This window comes from Eptatretus burgeri, chromosome 5 (genome assembly GCF_056783735.1).
Source record: "Eptatretus burgeri isolate ZD-2024b chromosome 5, Ebu_testis_v1, whole genome shotgun sequence".
Classification (NCBI taxonomy): domain Eukaryota; kingdom Metazoa; phylum Chordata; class Myxini; order Myxiniformes; family Myxinidae; genus Eptatretus; species Eptatretus burgeri.
The window spans coordinates 75,609,538-75,630,474 of NC_140965.1; the positions used below are offsets into that span (position 1 = coordinate 75,609,538).

General features: G+C 42.8%; 1 protein-coding gene across 4 annotated transcripts in view; it reads left to right on the top strand.

The window, feature by feature from the left end:
- ZZZ3 (zinc finger ZZ-type containing 3) overlaps positions 1-20,937 on the top strand; it is a 142,957-nt gene that overhangs the window by 47,214 nt on the left and 74,806 nt on the right. For all 4 annotated transcript variants that reach the window (XM_085882459.1, XM_085882460.1, XM_085882457.1 and 1 more), the window contains exons 4-5: positions 11,308-11,455; positions 11,688-11,833. In XM_085882459.1, the coding sequence (XP_085738585.1) occupies positions 11,308-11,455; positions 11,688-11,833 (294 nt within the window). The remainder of the gene's footprint in view (positions 1-11,307; positions 11,456-11,687; positions 11,834-20,937) is intronic.

Here is a 20,937-nt window from a genome sequence, read left to right on the forward strand (position 1 = left end):
GAGCCGCAGCCTACGAATAGCCTACGCCACGTGATCGTCGGCGATACGCTGCCGCACACTATGCATAAGTTAGACTATTGTTGGGCATAGGTTGTGAACGCCAACAACACGCTCAGCATTCGTTGGTATAAGTTATCTATATGTGATTAAAACGTTCTGTGTACATTACTAATACGTTATGCATACGTCCAACACGTTATTATACGCCCCAAACTTAAAAAAAACATCAATAGTTCAGCGTACGCCAGCGTTTTACATACATTTTGAGACCTTGCCATGCACTGGCTAAAACATCAAGGTGTGACAGCCCCTTTACCTAGAAGATGGTCAAAAATCACCTCCCAGTACAAAGAAAACTTTTTACTTCCGATCTTGATAAAATTTTGGTATGTGGGTAGAGGTCGATGAGTGATACCCAACGACATATTTTTTTCCCGGATTCGAGGTCAGGGTCAAGGTCACGAGGTCACGAAAGTTGTGAAAGCTGCCATTTTCAAAACCTATCGAGTCTGTCATTTTAGGAGATATCTGGCAACGGTTCATCGATTATGATAGTAAAAAACATTACAGAGATAACCGTCACTCCCACACGGGGGTAATTTTTCTTTCTTCTTTTTCTTTTTTTTCCTTTTTACAGTCATGCGCCACTTAACGACAGGGTTACGTTCTGAGAAATGCGTCGTTAAGCGACGTCGTCGTTGTGCGAACATCTTTTTTTTTTTTTCGTTTTCGAACATCGTACTTACACAAACTTAGACACCTAGGCTATATGGTATAGCCTATTGCTCCTCGACTACAAAGCTGTACAGCATGTTACTGTAGTAAATACTGCAGGCAATTGTAACACAATGGTAATTATTTGGGTATCTAAACAGAAAAGGTATAAAAAAATTTTTTTTAAATGGTACACCTGTATAGGGTACATTATATGTAGCTTTTATAAACACTGTACACTTAGGCTACACTAAATTAATTTAAAAAAAGAATTTCTTTCTTCAATAATAAATTAACCTTGGCTGACTGTAACTTTTTTACTTTATAAACTTTAATTTTTTTAAAACTTTTTGATGAATGCTTAGGGGCCATGATGAACAAAACAACACAAGATTAAATCAAGCACACGGAAAAATTATGCAATCAAGAGACGTGGTAAACACGAGATGTACAGTTGAAGAATGCTGCGTAGCACGGCATGCTGTTTTACAGTAAACTTTTTTTTTTTTATAAGTAGAAAGAGTACACTCTAAAATAAGGATAAAAAGTACAGTATATTAAATACATAAACCAGTAACATCGTTGTTTATTATCATTATTAAGTATTATGTACTGTACATAATTGTAGGTGCTATTTTTATACGACTGGCAGCGCTACGTCGGCAAATCACTCAGTGATAGGAATTTTTCAGCTCCATTATAATGGAGCTGGCAGATTCGTCATATATGCGATCACAGTTGTATATGCGATTATGGGACCACCGTCGTATATGCGATCCGTCGTTGCCTGAAACGTCATTATGTGGCGCATGACTGTATTTTCCTTCCTTTTATTTTCCTTCTTTTTTTTGTCTCCTTTTTCTTTTCCTTATTTTCCTTTGTCTCCCTTTTTCCTTGTCTTCCTTTTCCTTCTTTTTCTTTGTCCCCTTTTCTTTCTTTTTATTTTCCATCTCTTTATTTTCCATCTTTTTCCTTTTTCTTCTCATTCTTTTTCTTTTTCTCCTTTTTCTTTGTCTTGTTATTTTCCTTCTTTTTATTTTCCTTCCTTCTCATTCTTTTTCTTATTTTTCTTTGTCACCTTTTTCCTCATCTTCCTTTTTCTCCTTTTTCTTTTCCTTCGTCTCCTTTTACCCTAGTCTCCTTTTACCCTTTTTTCTGTTCTTCCTCTTCCTTTTTTTCTCTTTCTTCTTTCTCTTCTCTTTTCTGTTCCTCCTTTGCCTCCTTTTTCTGTCTCCTTTTTCCTTGTATTGCTGTTTTCTTTTTTCCCCCTTTTTTCTCATTCTTTTTCTTATTGTTATTTTTCTTCTTTTTATTTTCCCCTTTTTATTTTTCTTTGTCTCTTTTTTATTTTCTTGCTTTGTCTTCTTTGTCTTTTTTCTTCTCCTTTTTCTTTATCTTCTTATTTTCATTCTTATTTTCCTTTTTCTTTTTCTTTGTCTCCTTTCTATTCCTTCATTTTATTTTCCTTCTTTTTCTTGTTTTTTTTTTACTTTTATTTGTTTCCTTTTTCTTCGTCTTCTTTTTTTATTTTCCTTTCTCATTTTTCTTTTTCTCCTTTTTTTTCTTTTTTCTTTGTCTCCTTTTTTCATTGTCTTCTTTTTATTGTCCTTTTTATTTTGCTTCTTCATTTCCTTCTTTCTCTTTGTCTCCTTTGTCTTTGTCTCCTTTCTCATTATTTTTCTTAATTTTCTTCTCCTTTTTATTTTCCTCCTTTTTCATTATCTTCTTTTTCTTTTCCTTATTTTTATTTTTCTTCTTGAGCCTGGTGTTGGCGCAGTGGTTAGGGCAGCGGCTTGGGATCCAAAAGGTCCTGAGTTCAATCCCCGTTGAGCCACTGAATTAATACACCAGGGGGTTCACTCAGCCTGTCATCCTTCCGAGGTCGGCGAAATGAGTACCAGTATACTGGGCCGGTGTATACCCCGGTTAAAATAGGTGTACCATATCCCTGTGTCGCAAGAGGCGACCAGGGTTGCGTCAGGAAGGGCATCCGGCGTAAAACATGTGCCAAATCACTATGCGGATCATACGGATGATCCGCTGTTGCGACCCCGAACGGGACCAGCCGAAAGAAGAAGATTTTTATTTTTCTTCTTTTCTTTTTTTTTTTTTAATAATTTTCCTTTTTATTTTTATTTTTCTTCTTTTGATTTGTCTCCTTTTCATTTTCTTTTTATTTTCCTTTTTTTATTTTTTTTTTATTTTTCTTCTTTTTCTTTTTCATTTACTTCTTTTATTTTCTTCCTTTTGCTTTGTCTCGTTTTTATTTTCATTCTTTTTATTTTCCTTCATTTTCTTCTCCTTTTTCTTTTGCTTTGTCTCGTTTTTATTTTCATTTTTTTATATTTTCCTTCTTTATTTTATCTTCCCCTCCTTTTTCATTTTCTTCTTTTTTTTCCTTTTACTTCTTTTAATTTTCCTTCTTTTGCCTTGTCTCCTTTTCATTTTCATTCTTTTTCTTTTTCTTCTCCTTTTCTTTTTCTAATTCTCCTCCTTTTTCTCCTTCCTCTTCTTCCTCTTCCTTCTTTCTTCAAATGTCATTTTTCTCAAGACTGCATGGTGTCAGGTGTTGTATGAACTCTAGTGTTTTATTTTTAATCATTTATGTGATGCTGAAATTCATACAGCTGACAGGACCCTGTAGTATGAGCCGATACACGGAATTGTGGGCTTCTTGTCCCAGTGGAATATGGAGGCCTCTTTCCTCCACAGTTTATTAATTTTTCCTTTGCAGTTCATGTCATAAATATTTACTGGCAACACTGAACTGTAATATATATTTTTTTAATTCACATTTCAAGACACTTTGTGCCTACATTCTAATCCTTTGTGACCTTATCATTTTTTCTACTTGTAACCCCCACCTTGTTAAATTGCATCTTTTTAAATGCACCTTTTTCTTTATGATGTAAATGTGAATATACCTTTGTAGTATTTCTATTGTAGTATTTTTGGAGGAGTATTTACCTGTAGTATTTTTCATTATTTGCTACATACTCTTGTTTGTTTTCTATGCTTCCTTACAACTTCCATTCATCCCTATCCCTCACCTCCACAGTTTTAATCTATATTCTGTCACCTGAGTTGACACAATAAACTTGACTGCAGAAATATTCTAATTAGTTAAAGGAAACAACATCATTTTGATGATGTTGATTTTCAGCAGTCTCATATAACCATTCATCACCTCATTGCTAAAAAAAACTTTATTTGTAAGTGCATGGTCCACGTGCAGCGCATTTGCTAATCAGTCTCGAATCACCCTGAATGAAGTTCCTTAATGAAGCTAACCAGTCTCAAATCGCCCTTGATGGCTCGCAGGGCCACTCCCTTCCCAATCTTGATCACTCAATATTGGTGTTGCCTTGCAAATTTCAGTATTTTCACCTTATTCTGTGCTCTCAGCAGTGGTTTCTTTGCTGCAACTCTGCCATGGAGACATGCTGCAATCAGCCTTCTGTGCACAATGCTGGATGAGATGTTGATGTTAAGCCTGTTCTCATTTCATTTGTTAGAAAAAAATTAACTCAGCAGCTATCATGTAAGCTGAGCAACTTCAAGCACTTGTCTTGCCTTGGAGGGGTTCTTCTGTGTCTTCCTGGCCTTTTATTGTCTTGTGCCAAGCCAGTTTCTTTTCAGGTGTTGCAAATTATATCTCATGCAATTGTAGATATTCAGCTTTTCTGCTATTATCTTCACAGTGTGCCTTTCTTCTCAGAGTTTGGATCCTCACATGCTGTTCTGTTGAAAGTTGCTTTCTTGGTTCCATTCTGAACCCACTCATAGACTTTCAAGCAAGGGAACAAGCTGATTAAAACTAATTTCACATTTTCACTAATTTTCAACTTTAATTGTGCTTTGTTGTAATTCACATTAATCTGACTGGCATTGATTACTTATATAATTTATCATCTATATATTAATACTGAAGGACCGATTTTGTGCTCCTCCTAGCGGTCGCGTCACGTTTTTCTCAGTACTGTGACCTGGACTGAAAGAAACTTCGTACCTGTAAGAGTGCATCGCACATAGTGGCAGTAGTCAACCTTCAACTCTGAAGCAGAATAAACACTTTACGTTTTACATTCGTTTACATGGCGACGTGTGACGTCACCGCTGAGAGGCGTCAGGACGTCATGACATCATCGGTCATTCGCTGACGTCATTACGTTTGTCGTCGACAGACCGTCACCGCTGAGAGGTGTAATTCCACTCCTCGAAAATAGCGTCTGCAATGTAAAACCCTCTTCTGCACATGCTGACTACCTCAGAATGTGAATTTGACACAAAAAATGCAACAAGAAACATTGTATCTTCTATCTATATATGAATACTGAGGGACCAATTTTGTGCTCCTCCTCGCGGTCGCGTCACGTTTTTCTTGGGACTGTGACCTGGACTGAAAGAAACTTCGTACCTGAAAGAGTGCATCGCACATAGTGGCAATAGTCAAACTTTCTGAAGCAGAATAAACACTTTTCGTAGAGGCGGGTGCGGGGATGAAGAGGCAGGGGCGGGGGATAAAGATACAGGGGGCAGGGAGTGAAGAGGCGGGGGGGCAAGGTAAGCAAATTTTTGGGCGGGGGTAAGCAAATTTTTGGGCGGGGGTAAGCAAATTGAAAGCAGGAAACGAGGGGGATGAGTATGCGGGGGCTGGGGTGAATTAGGCGGGGTTGAGTGTGAGGGGGTGGACAGGGGGGCAGGGGCCCGGGAGCAAGTGGGGCGGGGAATCAAGAAATGGGGGGCGGGGAGTGAAGAGGCGGGGTCGGGGTGGGGATAATTAAAATTTTGGGCGGGGGTAAGCAAATTGAAGGCGGGGGGAATGGGGCAGGGGCGGGGGATGAGTACGCTGGGGCAAGCACGCCCTGTCCAGTCCATGCCGCTCGAGTGTGGGTGAGCTGGTGAGGGTGGTTGAATGAATGGAATCTGTCTGTGACGGGGTTTCGTCTAGTTATTATTATTTACTGGTGTACAGAAATCTACACCTGTCTCCTGCATACTTTCTTCCTGCTAAGTGAATTCTACTTCTATTTCTTGTTCTTCTTTTCCCACGTTCTTCTGGGGTTGGCCGGGGAAAGCTTGGCCCTTGTCTTTCACAAACCTGCTGATCCGGCCTGACTTTCGACTCAGGTTTTTAGTTCTGTATAGGAATTTGAAATTTAGCCATGGTGCCAGCAATGGCTCGCCTGCCCTTCGCAAAAGACCAACTAATGCCAGCAGATGTAACGCCCATTTAACATCCATCCGAGGGACTGCACATGCGTTGATGAAACACCGGGATGACAGTTTATAGCTGGGCCAAGATTCCAATCTAGGCTTGATTGCTTAGAGGCTAGTGTGTGTACCTCGATGCCATCCCGCCAGCCCAGTAAGTGGATATTTACTAGCACAAAATAATATGTATTGCAAAAATAACTTTTTCAATTTCCTAATTTCTTTTGCATACTTAAAGGTAGCCATGATATTAAATTGACTTTCACAGAAATTTGAATTGTCGACCTACAGGCAAAAGCACCCGCCCACAGTAATGGGAAAATCGAGCAAAAGTAGCCGTCCCCATTGACAGGAAGAGCAAGCAAAAGTACCTGTCCCCAGTGATGGGAATGATTTAGGTTAACCTATCAATTTAAATTATTTAATGGACTTTATATAAAAGTTAATTCTGTTGCAGTCTTGGTTTCACTCATAGCCAAAGCTCTGAGCCACTTATACCACCCACCACAAAATGGTGTTACAACATCGGGCAGCAGAGGTTGGACTTGTATAAAATGAGTGTGGAATATCTTACTTGTGAAATTAAATTTTGCATCAACATTTTTCATTCCTGTTCTCCTGTCATTTCAAAACTGAATGTTGAGCTTTGCCTGTGTGTGCAGCTTTTCAACTGCAGCGCGGGAAGCGGCCGCCATAAACGAGAGACAGACAAACACATGGATAGACACTACGATTCATGATGTATACAAGATATTGCACACTTCAAATTTCCCACAAATGTTTAATGGGGAATATCACCACAAAAGTGAAAATAACCCAAACTTTTGCACAATACTTTATATACACACATACATACATGCTTACGTCATCATTGGCAGAACATCATCACTGATTATAATCACAAAATAATTATTTTTGCAATCTCATGCTTGGTGTGTTCTTGCATGTGAAAAGAGGCCTATACGTGACGCACATTGCCTACTACAAGTTGGAGCATTCAAAGCTGGAGCTGAATGGGAAATCCATTTGAAGTGTTGTTTTTCTACTTTCTCTCTTGTTGCTTTTCCTTTTCAACTCACCTTGTCTCAAAAGATACAATTCTATAATTTACACTCTTCCTCCCTTCCTCTTTGTCCAGTTCTGTAGTTTCCCATGATTTTACCAACAGGTTTCAGTCCTTCAAGTCCCGTTTACACAGATCTTTGAAGCTAAGCTGTGGCTTTCAAATTTTGTGAATGCCCTCATCTAGAACTCCACAAAGGATTGATTTGGGCAGACGCTCATCATCCATACGGACCATATGCCAAAGCCACCATAATCTTCGCCGCTTCATTGTCGCCATGATACTAATTGACTTAGCCATGGTCAAAACTTCTGTGTCAGGAATGTTGTTTTGCCAGTGAACCCTGATGATCTTCTGCAGCACCAGAGATGGAAAGAGTTGAGCCTGCTCTCCTGCTTGGCATATATAAATCCATGTTTTAGCGACAGAGCAAAGTTCACCGAGAACACATGCTTGGTATATATGTAGCTTTGTGTTCGTTGTAAGGCTATTATTAATCCATGCTGTAGCAGCTTTGGCAATACATGTTGAAATCTCTTCATCTGTCTGAGTGGAATTCATGCGTATAGAGCCAAGGTAAGCAAACTGATCAACGTCTGGCAGGTCTGTACGATGTCGTTTCAATAGGAACGGGTCACTGTGACATCTTCACTGTCTTTTTTTGCTGGCAGTGATACCGAACTTGTCACGTGTTTTAGAGAAAGCATCAAAGATTGCCTGTAATCCTATGGCTGAATGGGAAACAAGGGTGGCATCATCAGCAAATGACAGCTCACAGATAAGGAGTGTTCTTGTTATAGTCCTGGCATTCAGGAAAGCAATATTGAAGAGATTTCCATCACATAGTGTGTGAGTGTAGACACCCTCATTGATTCCACTAACTGCATATATGACAACAGACAAGAAAAAAAACATCCTGAATAGTGTCGGTGCCAAAACACACCCTTGATTTACTCCACTGAGAATGGAGAATGGTTCAAACTCCTTGCCATCAAAGATAACACGTGCCCACATACTATTGTGAAATGAGATGATTAGACTAAGAGGGTGGAGGACTGCCAGGAATTCCAGGAGCATAAACAAACCACTGCAGCTGATTAGGTCAAATGCCTTGGTGAGATCAGCAAATGCTACATGAAATTCTTTCTGTTGGTTGTTCTCCACATTTTCCTTGTGGCTGTCTTCAGGTAAAACTCATATCGACTGTCAATCTACCAGCTCGAAAACCATATTGACTCAGATAGACATTGTCAGCAAGCTTTTGCAGTCTGTTGAGCATGGCAGGGGCCATGACTCTCCCTGCTACACACACCAATGAAACACCTCTGTCATTGTTAGTCAGATTTATCTCCTTTATTATTGTACAGGGTGATGACTTGGGCATCCTTACACTATCGGCGGAACCTGTTGGCTGTTGAATTAACACCAGGTATAGTTGACAGCCTGTCATCCTTCTGAGGTCGGCAAAATGAGTATCGGTGTGCTGGTGGAGGGGCACAGCATCAGCAGCACAGCCATGCTTCCAAGAAATGATAGCTTCCCGGCAGCCAAGCTGGCGTACACAAGAATATAAACGGGTGTAACCTCTCCAGCTTTGCAACATGAAAGTATAAGTTAGTATAGTCTGTAAAGTAGACAAGTTCCTCCATGTTTATAAATCTCGCCATGCCTGTGGCTTTTCCACTCAAGAGGGCACTAAAGGCCCAGTCACACCTTGACGTTTTAGCCAGGAATGGCAACGTATAAAAATGCACGTAAAATGTTGGCGTACGCTGAAGTTTTGAGGTTTTTTTTTAAAAGTTTTGGTCGTATTCATAATGTGTTGGTCGTATGCATAATGTATTAGTAACGGGCACAGAACGTTTCGTTGTGTTAAAGATAACTTATACCAACGAATGCTTAGCCTGTTGTCGGCATTCACAACCTATGCCCAACGATAGTTTAACTTAGTCATATCGCGCTGCACGTATCGCCGACGAACTCGTGGCGTTCTCTGTTAAAAACCTGCCGCTCGCCGATTTAAATCATAACCGCCTGAAAATTGGAAGTGTCACCATCAAAGTCTCACCTTGACGATTTAGCCAGCGTATGCCGACCTATGAAAAATGTGTCTAAAACGCTGAGACACGTCGAATACGGTATGGGTAAGTTGTGTATATGTTAGGAGCACGATGAAAAACAATGAAGTACGCTGGCATAGTACGTGGTACGTTTAGTATGTCGTGAAATTTCAAGCATGCTGAAAATTTTATGACGGACTCGACGTATGGCTCACAAGTTCCGCACACGCTGGCATAAGTTCTCGGCACGCTCCGCAATCGTTTACACACGTCGGCCACACGTTACTTGTCAGTTACTCATAAGTCGAAACACGTCGAGGTAATGTTTAGCATACCCGAAACTTAATTTTTAACCTACGAGTAATGTGCTTTGAACCTATGAGTAGCGTGCTTTGAACCTATGTGTAACGTATCTCAAACGCACATTCGCGTATGTAGACGAATTTAATTGACATCTTCCGGACGACCACAGAACTTACTGAACTTGTTTCTAACTTACAGCTACCGTATAATGGCGTATCGGCAGCGTTTAGGGGAATTGGTATATACAAATGGGCTTCACAAGAGGAACCCGTCAGTGTTCCAGACTCCATGTTGAGTAGATGTCAATGTCAGTGGCAGTAGCAGTAGTAGTAGCAGTAGTTCGAGAGAATTTAGTGATGTCGATGTTATTAGTCGTAGTAGTAGCAGTAGTAGTAGTTCGAGAGAATTTAGTGATGTCGATGTTGGTCGTAGTAGTTCGAGAGAATTTAGTGATGTCGATGTTAGTAGTCATAGTAGTAGTAGTAGTAGTAGTAGTAGTAGTAGTAGTAGTAGTAGTAGTAGTAGTAGCAGTAGCAGTAGTAGTTCGAGAAAATTTAGTGATATCGATGCTAATAGTAGTAGTAGTAGTTGGAGAGAATTTAGTGATGTCGATGGTAGTAGTAGTAGGAGTAGTAGCAGCAGTAGTTCGAGAGAATGTAGTGATGTCGATGTTGGTAGTAGTAGTAGTAGTTCGAGAGAATTTAATGATGTCGATGTTATTAGTCGTAGTTCGAGAGAATTTAGTGATGTCGATGTTGGTAGTAGTAGTACTTTCGAGTAACGTGTTGCAAAGCTGTTGCAAAACAAACAGACAGAATTACTGACAATAAGGGTCACCTATTTCGGCGACCCAATAATTATACCCACAATGAAATACGTGTCCTGGGCATTGTACAAGCAGAAGGTCCTTCTCAAAATAGCCATAACCGTCCGCAGGCAGGGCACGGAGAAGACCAGAAGAGACACGGACTGAAAATCCCTGTTACAGTCTGCTCGGGTATCATAAAAAGTTCCGTCTCGAGCCAACGGCTCCACTGCCCTTGCAGGGGTTCAGCGCACACTGCACTTATGCAGGCTAGGATGGAACGCCGAACTATGCATTTCGCTCGACTCTGCCTAGACCCCGGACCATGGCTCTTGACTCCAGAGATCCCCGACTGGAACAGTGAACTGGACTGATCTTAAATACCAAGAGCTGACTTAGCTGAGGAACCAAGAGCTCTGGCTGAACATGTGTGCGAGCTTTTATTTGCTTCCATGAATGATGCCCTGCCCTGTGATGCCGTCCCTCTCCGTCTGCCCCACATCAATTGATGGTTTAACCGTAAATAAAGGGGAACCCCTCCCATGAGCCTCTCGACCCGTTTCCAAATGTTCATGCCCACCAAAATTTGCTCTTCCTCAGTGTTGCAAGGCCAAATTCCTCTTTAAAGGGCATTTATGACAGATTACAAAGGAAAGAACAGAGGGATTACAACAGAGGGAAAAGCGTTGTGAAACAAACATTAGGGAGGGAAGACAATAGTTTGTTGTACAAATATCGATGCATATTCCTACATCACAACTAAATTACCTCGCACTTAACGCTAAACATGCACTATGGAAATAACTATTGCTAAGCTATACAATCATAACTCCTGGAAGGTGTTTCCTTCAACAACACTGCCCCACCTTCCTCCTTCAGAATATCACAAGTCTGCTCTCAGAGGTGGAAGAAGCATTGGGGTCCGATTCCACTTAGCCTCTCCATTCTCTCCAAGCACTTTCAAAAACACATTTTCCCTTCTATTGACCCCCCCGCACCCCCTAATGTGGTTATATGTAACCAATTTGTCTGCCACTCTGCCAAATTGTTTTACAAATGAAAAACAATTTCAAATTGATAATTGTTTTGCTTCTACTGAAGTAACGTCTTCAAAGTAAAACTCTTGGCTTGCTGCATCCAATCCCTAGGAGCCACTGGGCTTACCTGTACCACAGCGGGTGGTTTGTTTGCCAGCCATAAACTGGGAGCAGTATACCTCTGGTTTGGCCTGTTTGCAGCAGCTTGAAACTGGCCCCAAACCTTGCACCCGCCGCCTCAAGCTCAGTTTTGACCGAGGTAAGGTTAAACAACCTCAGTGCATTGTTCCTCTGTTCTTTAAAAAAAGAAAGAAGAAAAAAAGATTACACGGGTTTAAGTTTTAGCAGAAAGCTTTGCAGCTTCTTCACACATTTTTCACCATCTTTGGTTTCGTTAAACTGTTGAGATGGAAAGTCATGAGCATTAATATTGTATTGTCATACTGGAGTGCACGTATGCAGTGGTGATCACCTTTATTGTTTTTGAATAGGTTATCCCGTGAGGCCAGAGAGTCCGCAGGAGTTGAGAACAGTAAAGGAGACTGGGTCAGAGCTGCATTCTGTGAAGGAAACAGAATCTGCACCAGAACTTCCTGGCAGTGATGGCCCATGCACCTCGACTGGTGGAAGAGTGCAGGTTTGCATTATTATGTTCCCACTTGCTGCAATTGGCATTCTATATTTAAATCCATGTTTTTAGTTCCTTCTGTCTTTGAGCTAATGGTATAAATGTTCTGGCAAAAAATAAGCCCATTTATTGTAAAATAAGTCTTTAGATCTGCACTCCAAATCCTTTTTCAACCTCCCGTGCATATCCATCGATTAGTTTTTGAGATTTTAATAAAATAATCAAGGTTACTCATTTGGCATTTAGTTGTTTCCTCCATTGGTAAATGGTATTGCATCCATGATCTGTTTCTCCTGTACATCAGCTTGTTGGTATTTCTTTTTTTGCGTTTTCTTATCACAATGCTTCACTGTGTCATGGTGTAGCCCTTACTCTTGGCCTTTGGACTACTTTCAAGTGCATTCCCTCCTTCCGCATGATTTGGCCTCACTCTTTCTTTCTGATCTGTTCTTCTTCTCTAATGCATTGGAAGATTGCGAAGTTTTCCAACTTTGAGGAACATACAATACCAATGTACAGAGTGTATTAATAGAATCTGCATTGGGTTTTGCTTTATGGTCAAGAGAAAAACTTTTTTTTTGGATGAAAATGGAACGTTTGTGTTGTAACTTCTTCCATGTTCAAATTGAATGCCAGACCTTCCCACTCAAATCAACATAGTTACATCTATTCTTGAAACTAAAATCACATGACGTACTCTTAAGTGTAATAATTCTGATCCTTCAGTGACATATCTTTAACTATCTGGTAATAATGAAACAGCAAAGAGATTTATTGAGTTACCTTGTGCAGATTTATTCAGCTTTCTTTTGGCTGGAAGAACATGGGAGAAAATTTATTTGTAAATCCCCACCTGGGGTAATTGATAAGGTGAGAGCTGATTGGTTATTACCTCCAATTATGGGTGGAAGACTTGATTGGGTCTTGTTGTGTGTGTGTGTGTGTGTGTGTGTGTGTGTGTGTGTGTGTGTGTGTGTGTGTGTGTGTGTGTGTGGTATATATGTGTGGTATATGTATATATATATATATATATATGTATATATATATATATATATATATATATATATATGTATATATTGTTGCGGAAATGGCCCTTAGTGTGTTACTAAATATAGGATTAGCTCAGATCCCCCATTAAATGCATGTTTAGCCAGGTTGTTCGGTAAATGGATGCTACATGTGTGTCGGGAGGTGTAAGAACCAGTTAATTGTTCATACATTGGTGGTGGACCGAGAGGTTCTTCTTCTTCCTTCCTCTCTCCGGACAATAGTCCCCGCCCACCATTCTGAGGGGGAGTGGCCTTGAGAAGGAAGTGAAACTGAAGGGAGGAGCCAGGGGTTTTTTGAGGCGAGCGTGCGCCGGGAAAAGTTGGTAAAACTGTGAGCGCCGAGGTGGCACCGATCGGCTGTACACGGGACGGCTGTGTCTGTTTTCGTGAGGAACGTGCCGAAAGAAAGGCAGGAAAGGCAACAGAGAAATGACGAGTGTCGAGTCGCGATCTGCTGAGTCAGCAGTCGGTTTTGAGGCGAGTGAGTGAAGGAAAAGACTGCAGGAGCACCGGGAAGACAGTGGTGAAACTGAGCGCCGGTGTGGCGCGATCGGCTGAATAGGGCTGGCTGTGTGTGAGTCAGCAGTCGGCTTGGAGGCGAGCGTGCGCCGGGAAGGCAACAGAGAAACGATGAGTGTCGAGTCGCGATCTGCTGGATGAGCGGTCGGCTTTGAGGCGAGAGAGCGCCGAGAAAGAGGAAGTGAAACTGAAGGGAAAAACTGCAGTGGGCTTTCGAGGTGAGCAAGAAAAAGAAAGGCTGTGGTGAATCGGCCGGGAGAGAAAACTGGACCTGAGCGCGCCGAGTCTGCCCTCGGCTGGATGAGAAACGACTGGTGGGGGGTCGTGATCTGCTGTGTAGGGGACAGCTGTGTCTGTCTGTGATCTGCTTCGTGAAGGAGGCAGGAGAAACGACTAGAGGCTGCCTGCACGTCCAGTCGGCGATCGACTTTCATGAGAAGGTCCTCGACACGTTTGTCGATCCGCCTGCCGGAGCCCAACACCTCGATTTGGCCTGGTCTGGTGAACAGGTCAGGCCTGGACTTGTACACTGGACCTTGTGCGAAACCAGCTGAAACCCACCATCGATCTGACGGTCTTGTGCTGTCGACCTTACGTGGGGTCAGAATGCGCGGAGGCCACGTGCGTGGGCGGTGCGACAAAAGGAGGACGAGCGCCATTTTGCCACGCGACGTGTTTGAGCTTGGGCACTCAAATCTGTGAACATCGGCTTGTCACGAGCCACATTTGTGCCGCGCCGAGGAACGATCCGCTCGATTTGGATATAAAACGAAAATGGTTACAGACTGGAAGACTCCGCTCGGTCTCTGACAAAACCAGTCTGTAACCGGGGTCTATTCCCCCAGCTGGCAAGGTACAGGTGTATTTTGGTATCGTGGTTCGAGACGCGTAACCCGAGAATTGTGCCGAACCACCCGGCGTGATAACACCGGAGACTGCGGTGCTTTGGGTGGCGCCGAATCTATAACATTTGGCTGTCGAGAGTAGGGTGTGAAAACCCAAACTAGTTACGGACAGTGATTGACGTACTCGTCCGAACCCGCCCCCCCCACCCCCCACACCCCCGATTCCGTAACAATATATTATATATATATATATATATATATATATATATATATATATATATTTGTATATACACGGTGTCCCTAAAAAATGACATCATTTGAAACTTGAATATCTAATAACTACATGTCCCAGGCAAACAAAAGTAAATAGCCTTCATGTTGAACAATAAAAGATGTATTTATCAAAATTCGAACAAGAGATTCAGAGGGATGTAGATTTTATAACCGTTTTCTCAAAACTTCACAAATGTTCAATATGCGCACCGCCTGTGATGCGACACACGTCAAGTCGGTGGTCCAGCTCCTGCCAAACACACTGTAGCGTGTCTTGCGTAACATTCTCCAGCGCCTCGGTGATTCTCTGCTTAAGTTCCTCAAGGCTTGTAGGAAGAGGGCGGACATAGACCAGTCCTTGTGAAGACTCCGTTCTCCGGCCCGGTATGAAGAGAGTCAACAGAAGAGGATTCACCAAAATGCAGCTTTATTGAAGGACCACACGCCAGCGGAGTTGGTGTCGGCAGCCCAACCAACAGTGAAGAGCTCCCAAAACCACACTGAGTTTTACATCCAAAAACTCTCCCTTATATACAATCTATCTCTAATTCCAGTCTGTCTGGTTATACTCCAACCCTAATTGATGTCACAAATCACTGTGGGATGGCTGCAGGACAAATAGAAATCCCTTTTAAGTTCACATCTGGCTTTGGTAAAAGAACCCAGCTTCTCAGAAGTGGAATGTGGTTTGACCAGCAGGGGGCAGCCCTGCGCCAATGATGGACTACCTGACAGCATTTACAGGCTATGACCCTTTTTTAACCTAAACAAAAAGCCCAGGAGTGGAATGCTTAAGAGAATCCAGATGACATTTTCCTCGGGATGTTATCACTGAAACAACACAGGCAGTGCTTTTAGAGGGCATCTGGTGAATTGATGTATTAAGAAACAGTGCCACTACAACTATAGAGAGTTTCTTTGTAAAAGGCCTTACAGAGTATATAAGAATGGGTTCGAATCCCTACATCTAATTTATATATATATACATACATACATACATACATACATACATACATACATACGTATGTATGTATTAATTATGGATCGGATGTGACCATTAAATTGCACTCCTCACAGTCCTTCCTTGGTCACATTTGACCATAATTTGCCATTTCCCCAAGCTCACCGAATAGGTGGGCCTCCATTTGACGGCTGAGTTGACCATCCCTTGGCTCCGCCACCACCAAACGGTATTTGCAAATGCCGTGAACAGCCAATGACAACCTCCAAATGAGAAGACCCCGACTACTGGTGGCCCAGGTTAGCATCTGTCCTTGCTGCCACATGCCTCACATCAAATTCTAGTATTGTGTAGGTAATTTCACAAAATGCTAATTGCCCCCATATTATTTAGGTTATTCTACAAACACTAATTGCAACAATAATATTTAGGTAGGTCCACTAGACACGACTTGCAACAATAATATTTAAGTAATTCTGGAAACACGAATTGCAACAATACTTATTTAGATAATTATACTCGACACTAATTGCAACAATACTTATCGACAATATGCAAATGTAATAATGGGTGAGCAGCACTGTGAGCACTGACGGCGTGGTGTAAGCTCCTTTCTCAACTTGCGCTAGAAGACAAAAGAGGCTCATGAGATGCATATTTCCATATAGGGGTCATACAAGTATTTTCCCATTCGTGCCTTCACTATCTGGTATTGTCCATTTTGCACGATTATGCATATGCCAGTCAAAACACTGCCACGTCTATCATAAACCTCCATCAGCATTTTACTTGAAGATTTCCTTTCTTTCTTGTTACAACTTCCTGTATCTGTGTGTGTGTAGTGAGATGCGTGAGTCCATGTTTGGCTTACCTTTTCACTTGAAAGTTTGTTGAGTAATCACTAATACCTGGAAGAGTCTTCCCCAGGGCGCCCCTCCGCCAGAGCACCTTGTTGGCCCCTCAGCTGGTGGGGGTCGGGTCTGGTTGTGGCACCATACGGAGATCCTGGGGTCTTCCTCCCTGAGTTCGCTGTTAATTATTATGATGGCCTGGGTAAGGGGTGAGGCTTCACAGCATTTCTTTAGACAAATGGAAATGAGAATCTTAATCAGAAATACTCCAAAAATCACCACCACGATGATTAGAAGCGCTGACCCTATCAAGCGCAGCAACCAACCTCCCCAGCCCTGAAATATGGATCTCCACCACTCATAGCCCTCCTCGCGATACATTCGTCCGCTAGTGAGGGCGTTTGCAACTTTTTGTAGTCGGGCCACCGCCCGGTTAGTTATGTTAGTAGGATCCAGAATCCAGGTGCAACATTCTCCGTCACTCATCCCGCACACCCCTCCTTGCTCCGCCAAAAGCTACTCTGTTCTGCATTACCATGGCACGCGTTGATACTAACATATCCAATAATTCCGTACAGTAAGCCATGGATACATTGGCTACATATTCCAAGGCTAATGGAAGTTTATCTATCCTCTCGCTATTCATGACCATACCGGCTCCTGGAACCATACAAACCCAACGGTCACTACGATTTTGGATGTTGGCTATCTCGGTAGCTAAAGCCACAAAGGTGTTTGGAGGTTTTACCGGAGATTCCTTGCTGCGCACCAAAAAGGACATTATGGCGCTTTCATGATGTCCATTGTTTGGCCGCACAATTAAACAAGTATAGTCCAGACGGGTATCATCGGGGACCAGTGGGATTCGAGTGATTAAAGATGCATGTTGACCCCATACGAATCCCGCTTTCCTGCCATGTCCCCTGTGTTTTTTATTTTTTGATCTTACCTGCCAAGCTACTCTGAATCTTTTCCCTATTGCTGTGTCCTCCTTGAGGGTTTCCTTATAAGACCAATTAACTATTCTTATCTCTTCGTTCTGTTCCACCAGATCATAAGTTCAATTGGCTTGAATGCATGGCAACTCTATGAGTTGTTGTGGTTGGATGAGTTGTGGGATTATCCCATGGTCTACCGTATTCCTTCGGGGAATGAGGAACGAAAAAGGCTTACCCTGTCCTTCTGAAAATACCTTTACGTTATCTAGCTCTGGATTATGTGTTTTTCCAAAGACTGCGTATTTATCTTCTGCCGTTCTTTCTTCATCCGCTTCCCTCCTATGTCGTTGCTGTGTTGCTCCTAGTTCCTTTCCGTTCCCTCCTTTACCGCGGAGGTGTGTACGGTGTCTTCGGCTTGAGTGTGTTAGTTCGTTGCCTAATGACAGGCCCCAGCTGCAAAGGAGTAGTGTCAGTGCCAGGAGACGCATGTTGGATCGTCAAGGGTTCTGCCGCTGGCCCCGGTGCTCCAAGGTCTCTGTTCCCTGGTCCTCCCGGTTCCACGTTCGGCAGGGTGTCTGACTCCAGTCATGGGCCTCTCACCACTCCATCTCTTTGTTTTGCCAGGCCGGCTCCTTCCTGGTTTGGTGGCGGTGTAGGGTGCCTTTTTACAGTGCAAGTGGTGTATCCGTGCACTCTTACCTCCCACTTTGACAGCGGAGGGCGTTGTCAAAAGTACAGTGTAAGGTCCCATTCACTTTGGTTGTAGGGCGTTTTTCTTCAGGAACTCTTTCACCCAAACCCGATCAGTGGGTTGAAGATCATGCAAAGAAACCCCAGCTGGTATCGGTAGCGCTTCTTGCACATGTGAGTAAAAAAAGTCCTGATGGTAGCAGTTAGCACCTTACAATCATTTCATCAGTCCTGCAAGACCAGTCCCCATCTTCCCATATCCCGGGGAGCAGAGGCCGGTAGCTGCATAGGGCGTCCTGTTATTATTTGGTGGGGAGTGAGCCCCCTTGTGGCATAAATAGAGGCCCCGCGTCAGCGGCACAGCCATGCCTCAACCAATGATGCAACCAACAGCCAAAAAGGCAGCACACCTTCTACACCCCCTCCTTTTTCTCGTATGGCCACTTTTTGTGAGCCACACGAGCAAATACCGTTTTGTCTTACTCCCCACATAACAACTCACCCAATATATCTAAATCCCATGTCGTTTTTTTTTTATGCTTCATTATAAAAGAAATGGAAATTGACACACAAACACCCATACAGGCGCTGCCCAAAGGACTGGCCCACACCAGACACACACCTCAAAAAGAAATGGACCCCGGCGGGTCTTTATTGATACCCCCAACTCAGAAGGGAAGGTGAGCTGGAGGTGAGAAGCTTCCTTGGACCTTCCCGCCTCATGCGGCCTTGATGATTTGGCTCGGTGGTACTTGAACCTGCAACTCGATGCTGCTGCAAACCCCAGGTCGGAGGGTGGCGTCGGTTATCAATGGAACTCCCCCCACAGGCGCTCGGCACGTATGCACGTCAGAAAGGCCGATGCTGGACGGAAACCAGGGAGGATGTTGTCGTTGTTGGTGAATACAAGAAACCAACTACAAAACAACTCACAGCACACGTACACTTGATTCCCATTAGACATAGGACAAAGGGAGATATCCATCCACCTGTACTTAATAAAAATAACTGAGCTATGGGGACCTGAATGTCAAGTACTCATGGCTGCTAGATTTGCATACAGATCAGGCACCCATGCCCCCCAACTGCCAGCCATTCCCAAAATAAAAATAATTTCCCTTTTACATATTACATATAACACCTTTGAACATGCAAAATAGCCCACAAGCCATCACCTCACAACACATGTCCCCCAATACGTTACTTGGGTCCTGCACAGCTGCAACCTTGCCTCTGGCAATCCGAGATTGCGCTTTTGGTCCAAACAACTTTCATCCATCTTTCAAATATATTTTTCCACAATATCAGTACAAAAATCATTAATCTTTCAATTAACAAATTGAAATTCTTTCCTTCACTGATGTAAACTGGTCCACTATGTGTTCAAAAGTCGGCAATTATACTCAGCAGAGCAAAGCAACAGTCTGTCTTAAATTCTGTTGACTATTTGCTCACCCTCCTTTCACAACTGGCCCCTCTTGTCTCTCTGCTGGTTGGCGGGCCTCTTTTCTTTCTCTTGAGTGGAATTTTACCGTTGTGCAGTTTATAACGGCCATGCGGTGTTGTTGGCAGCTGTTCACAATCTCTTCTCACAGTGATTTTATATTTTCGAAACAGTGCGAATGTTTTAACAACATAAAAGGCCTTACTAAAAACAATCTGTTTTATTTCAACTGTAACAACGATTCATTCATAGAATTCTCGAACTCAAAGGTAATTTTACTTGCTCGAAGGTAAAACGTAACTAGTAGCCTGGTATTGGCTCGGTGGGTGGGGTGGGGTTGGTTGGGGTTGGGGTGGGGTGGGGTGGTGGCTCGAGCTGCCCGGGTCCTGAGTTCAATCCCCGTCGGCCACTGAATTAATACACTAGGGAGTTGACTCAGCCTGTCATCCCTCCCAAGGCTGGCGAAATGAGTAAGAGCTCCAGCGCGTCCACCGGCAGAGGGGCACTGCATCATCGACACAGTCGCGCCTCAAGAAATGTTAACTACCCCAGCAGCCAAGCTGTCACACGACCATAATACGTCGTAACGACATGAGCGGTGACCTATATATGTTATGTATGCAATTCATATTTTATCTTTTCAATTTTAATCTAATGAATTTATCCTGACAGATCGAGGCTCATACAAAGACAACAGATATGCTCCTCTGTCCACTTCCGCACAGAAAGCTCGACCGTGGCAGGTAGAGGATTAATCATGTCATCCCCTTCAGTTCGCCAACCAACATGGCGAACGAAGCAAGACCATTCCACATTCAACCGTATGATTTTAAACCACTGTAGCAAGGACGAACAACCCCACAACAACGGTGGCCACGATGATAATTAACCAATTCATTATACCGTTGCTACACTCAAAAAATTATAGTTTTCATTATTCATTCTTTACCGTGCACTTGTAATGAATGTGACGAAAACCAACCAATTTTATGAGCCTCGACCCCGTTTCCCAACAAATGTAAATTTCCTTGGTCTACCATTCATTGCCTCTTTGCTTGCTTGAGTTGGATACTCAAAACTTCATGTTATGTTCGGTCGGAAGTGACGTTTCACAACCAACAACCGTAAATCAACATATATTATCGTATACTGAATCATACCGGAAGCGGAAAAGCGTTTATTGACGCGGTGACAATTCACTCGTGTCTGACAAAAAAAAGAGAAAAAAAAACGCGTCCGATAAACCACAACAACAACAACACAATTACAAGTCGGAATAATACGTTACTTCCCGATCTATTCACTGTGTGGTCTTCTTCTTCCTCTATTTTTGTTCCCCATGCTGTACATATGAATCCAAAGTCCCATCTAGGTCGCCAATTGTGAAGACTCCGTTCTCCGGCCCGCTATGAAGAGAGTCAACAGAAGAGGATTCACCAAAATGCAGCTTCATTGAAGGACCACACGCCAGCGGAGTTGGTGTCGGCAGCCCAACCAACTGTGAAGAGCTCCCAAAACCACACTGAGTTTTACATCCAAAAAC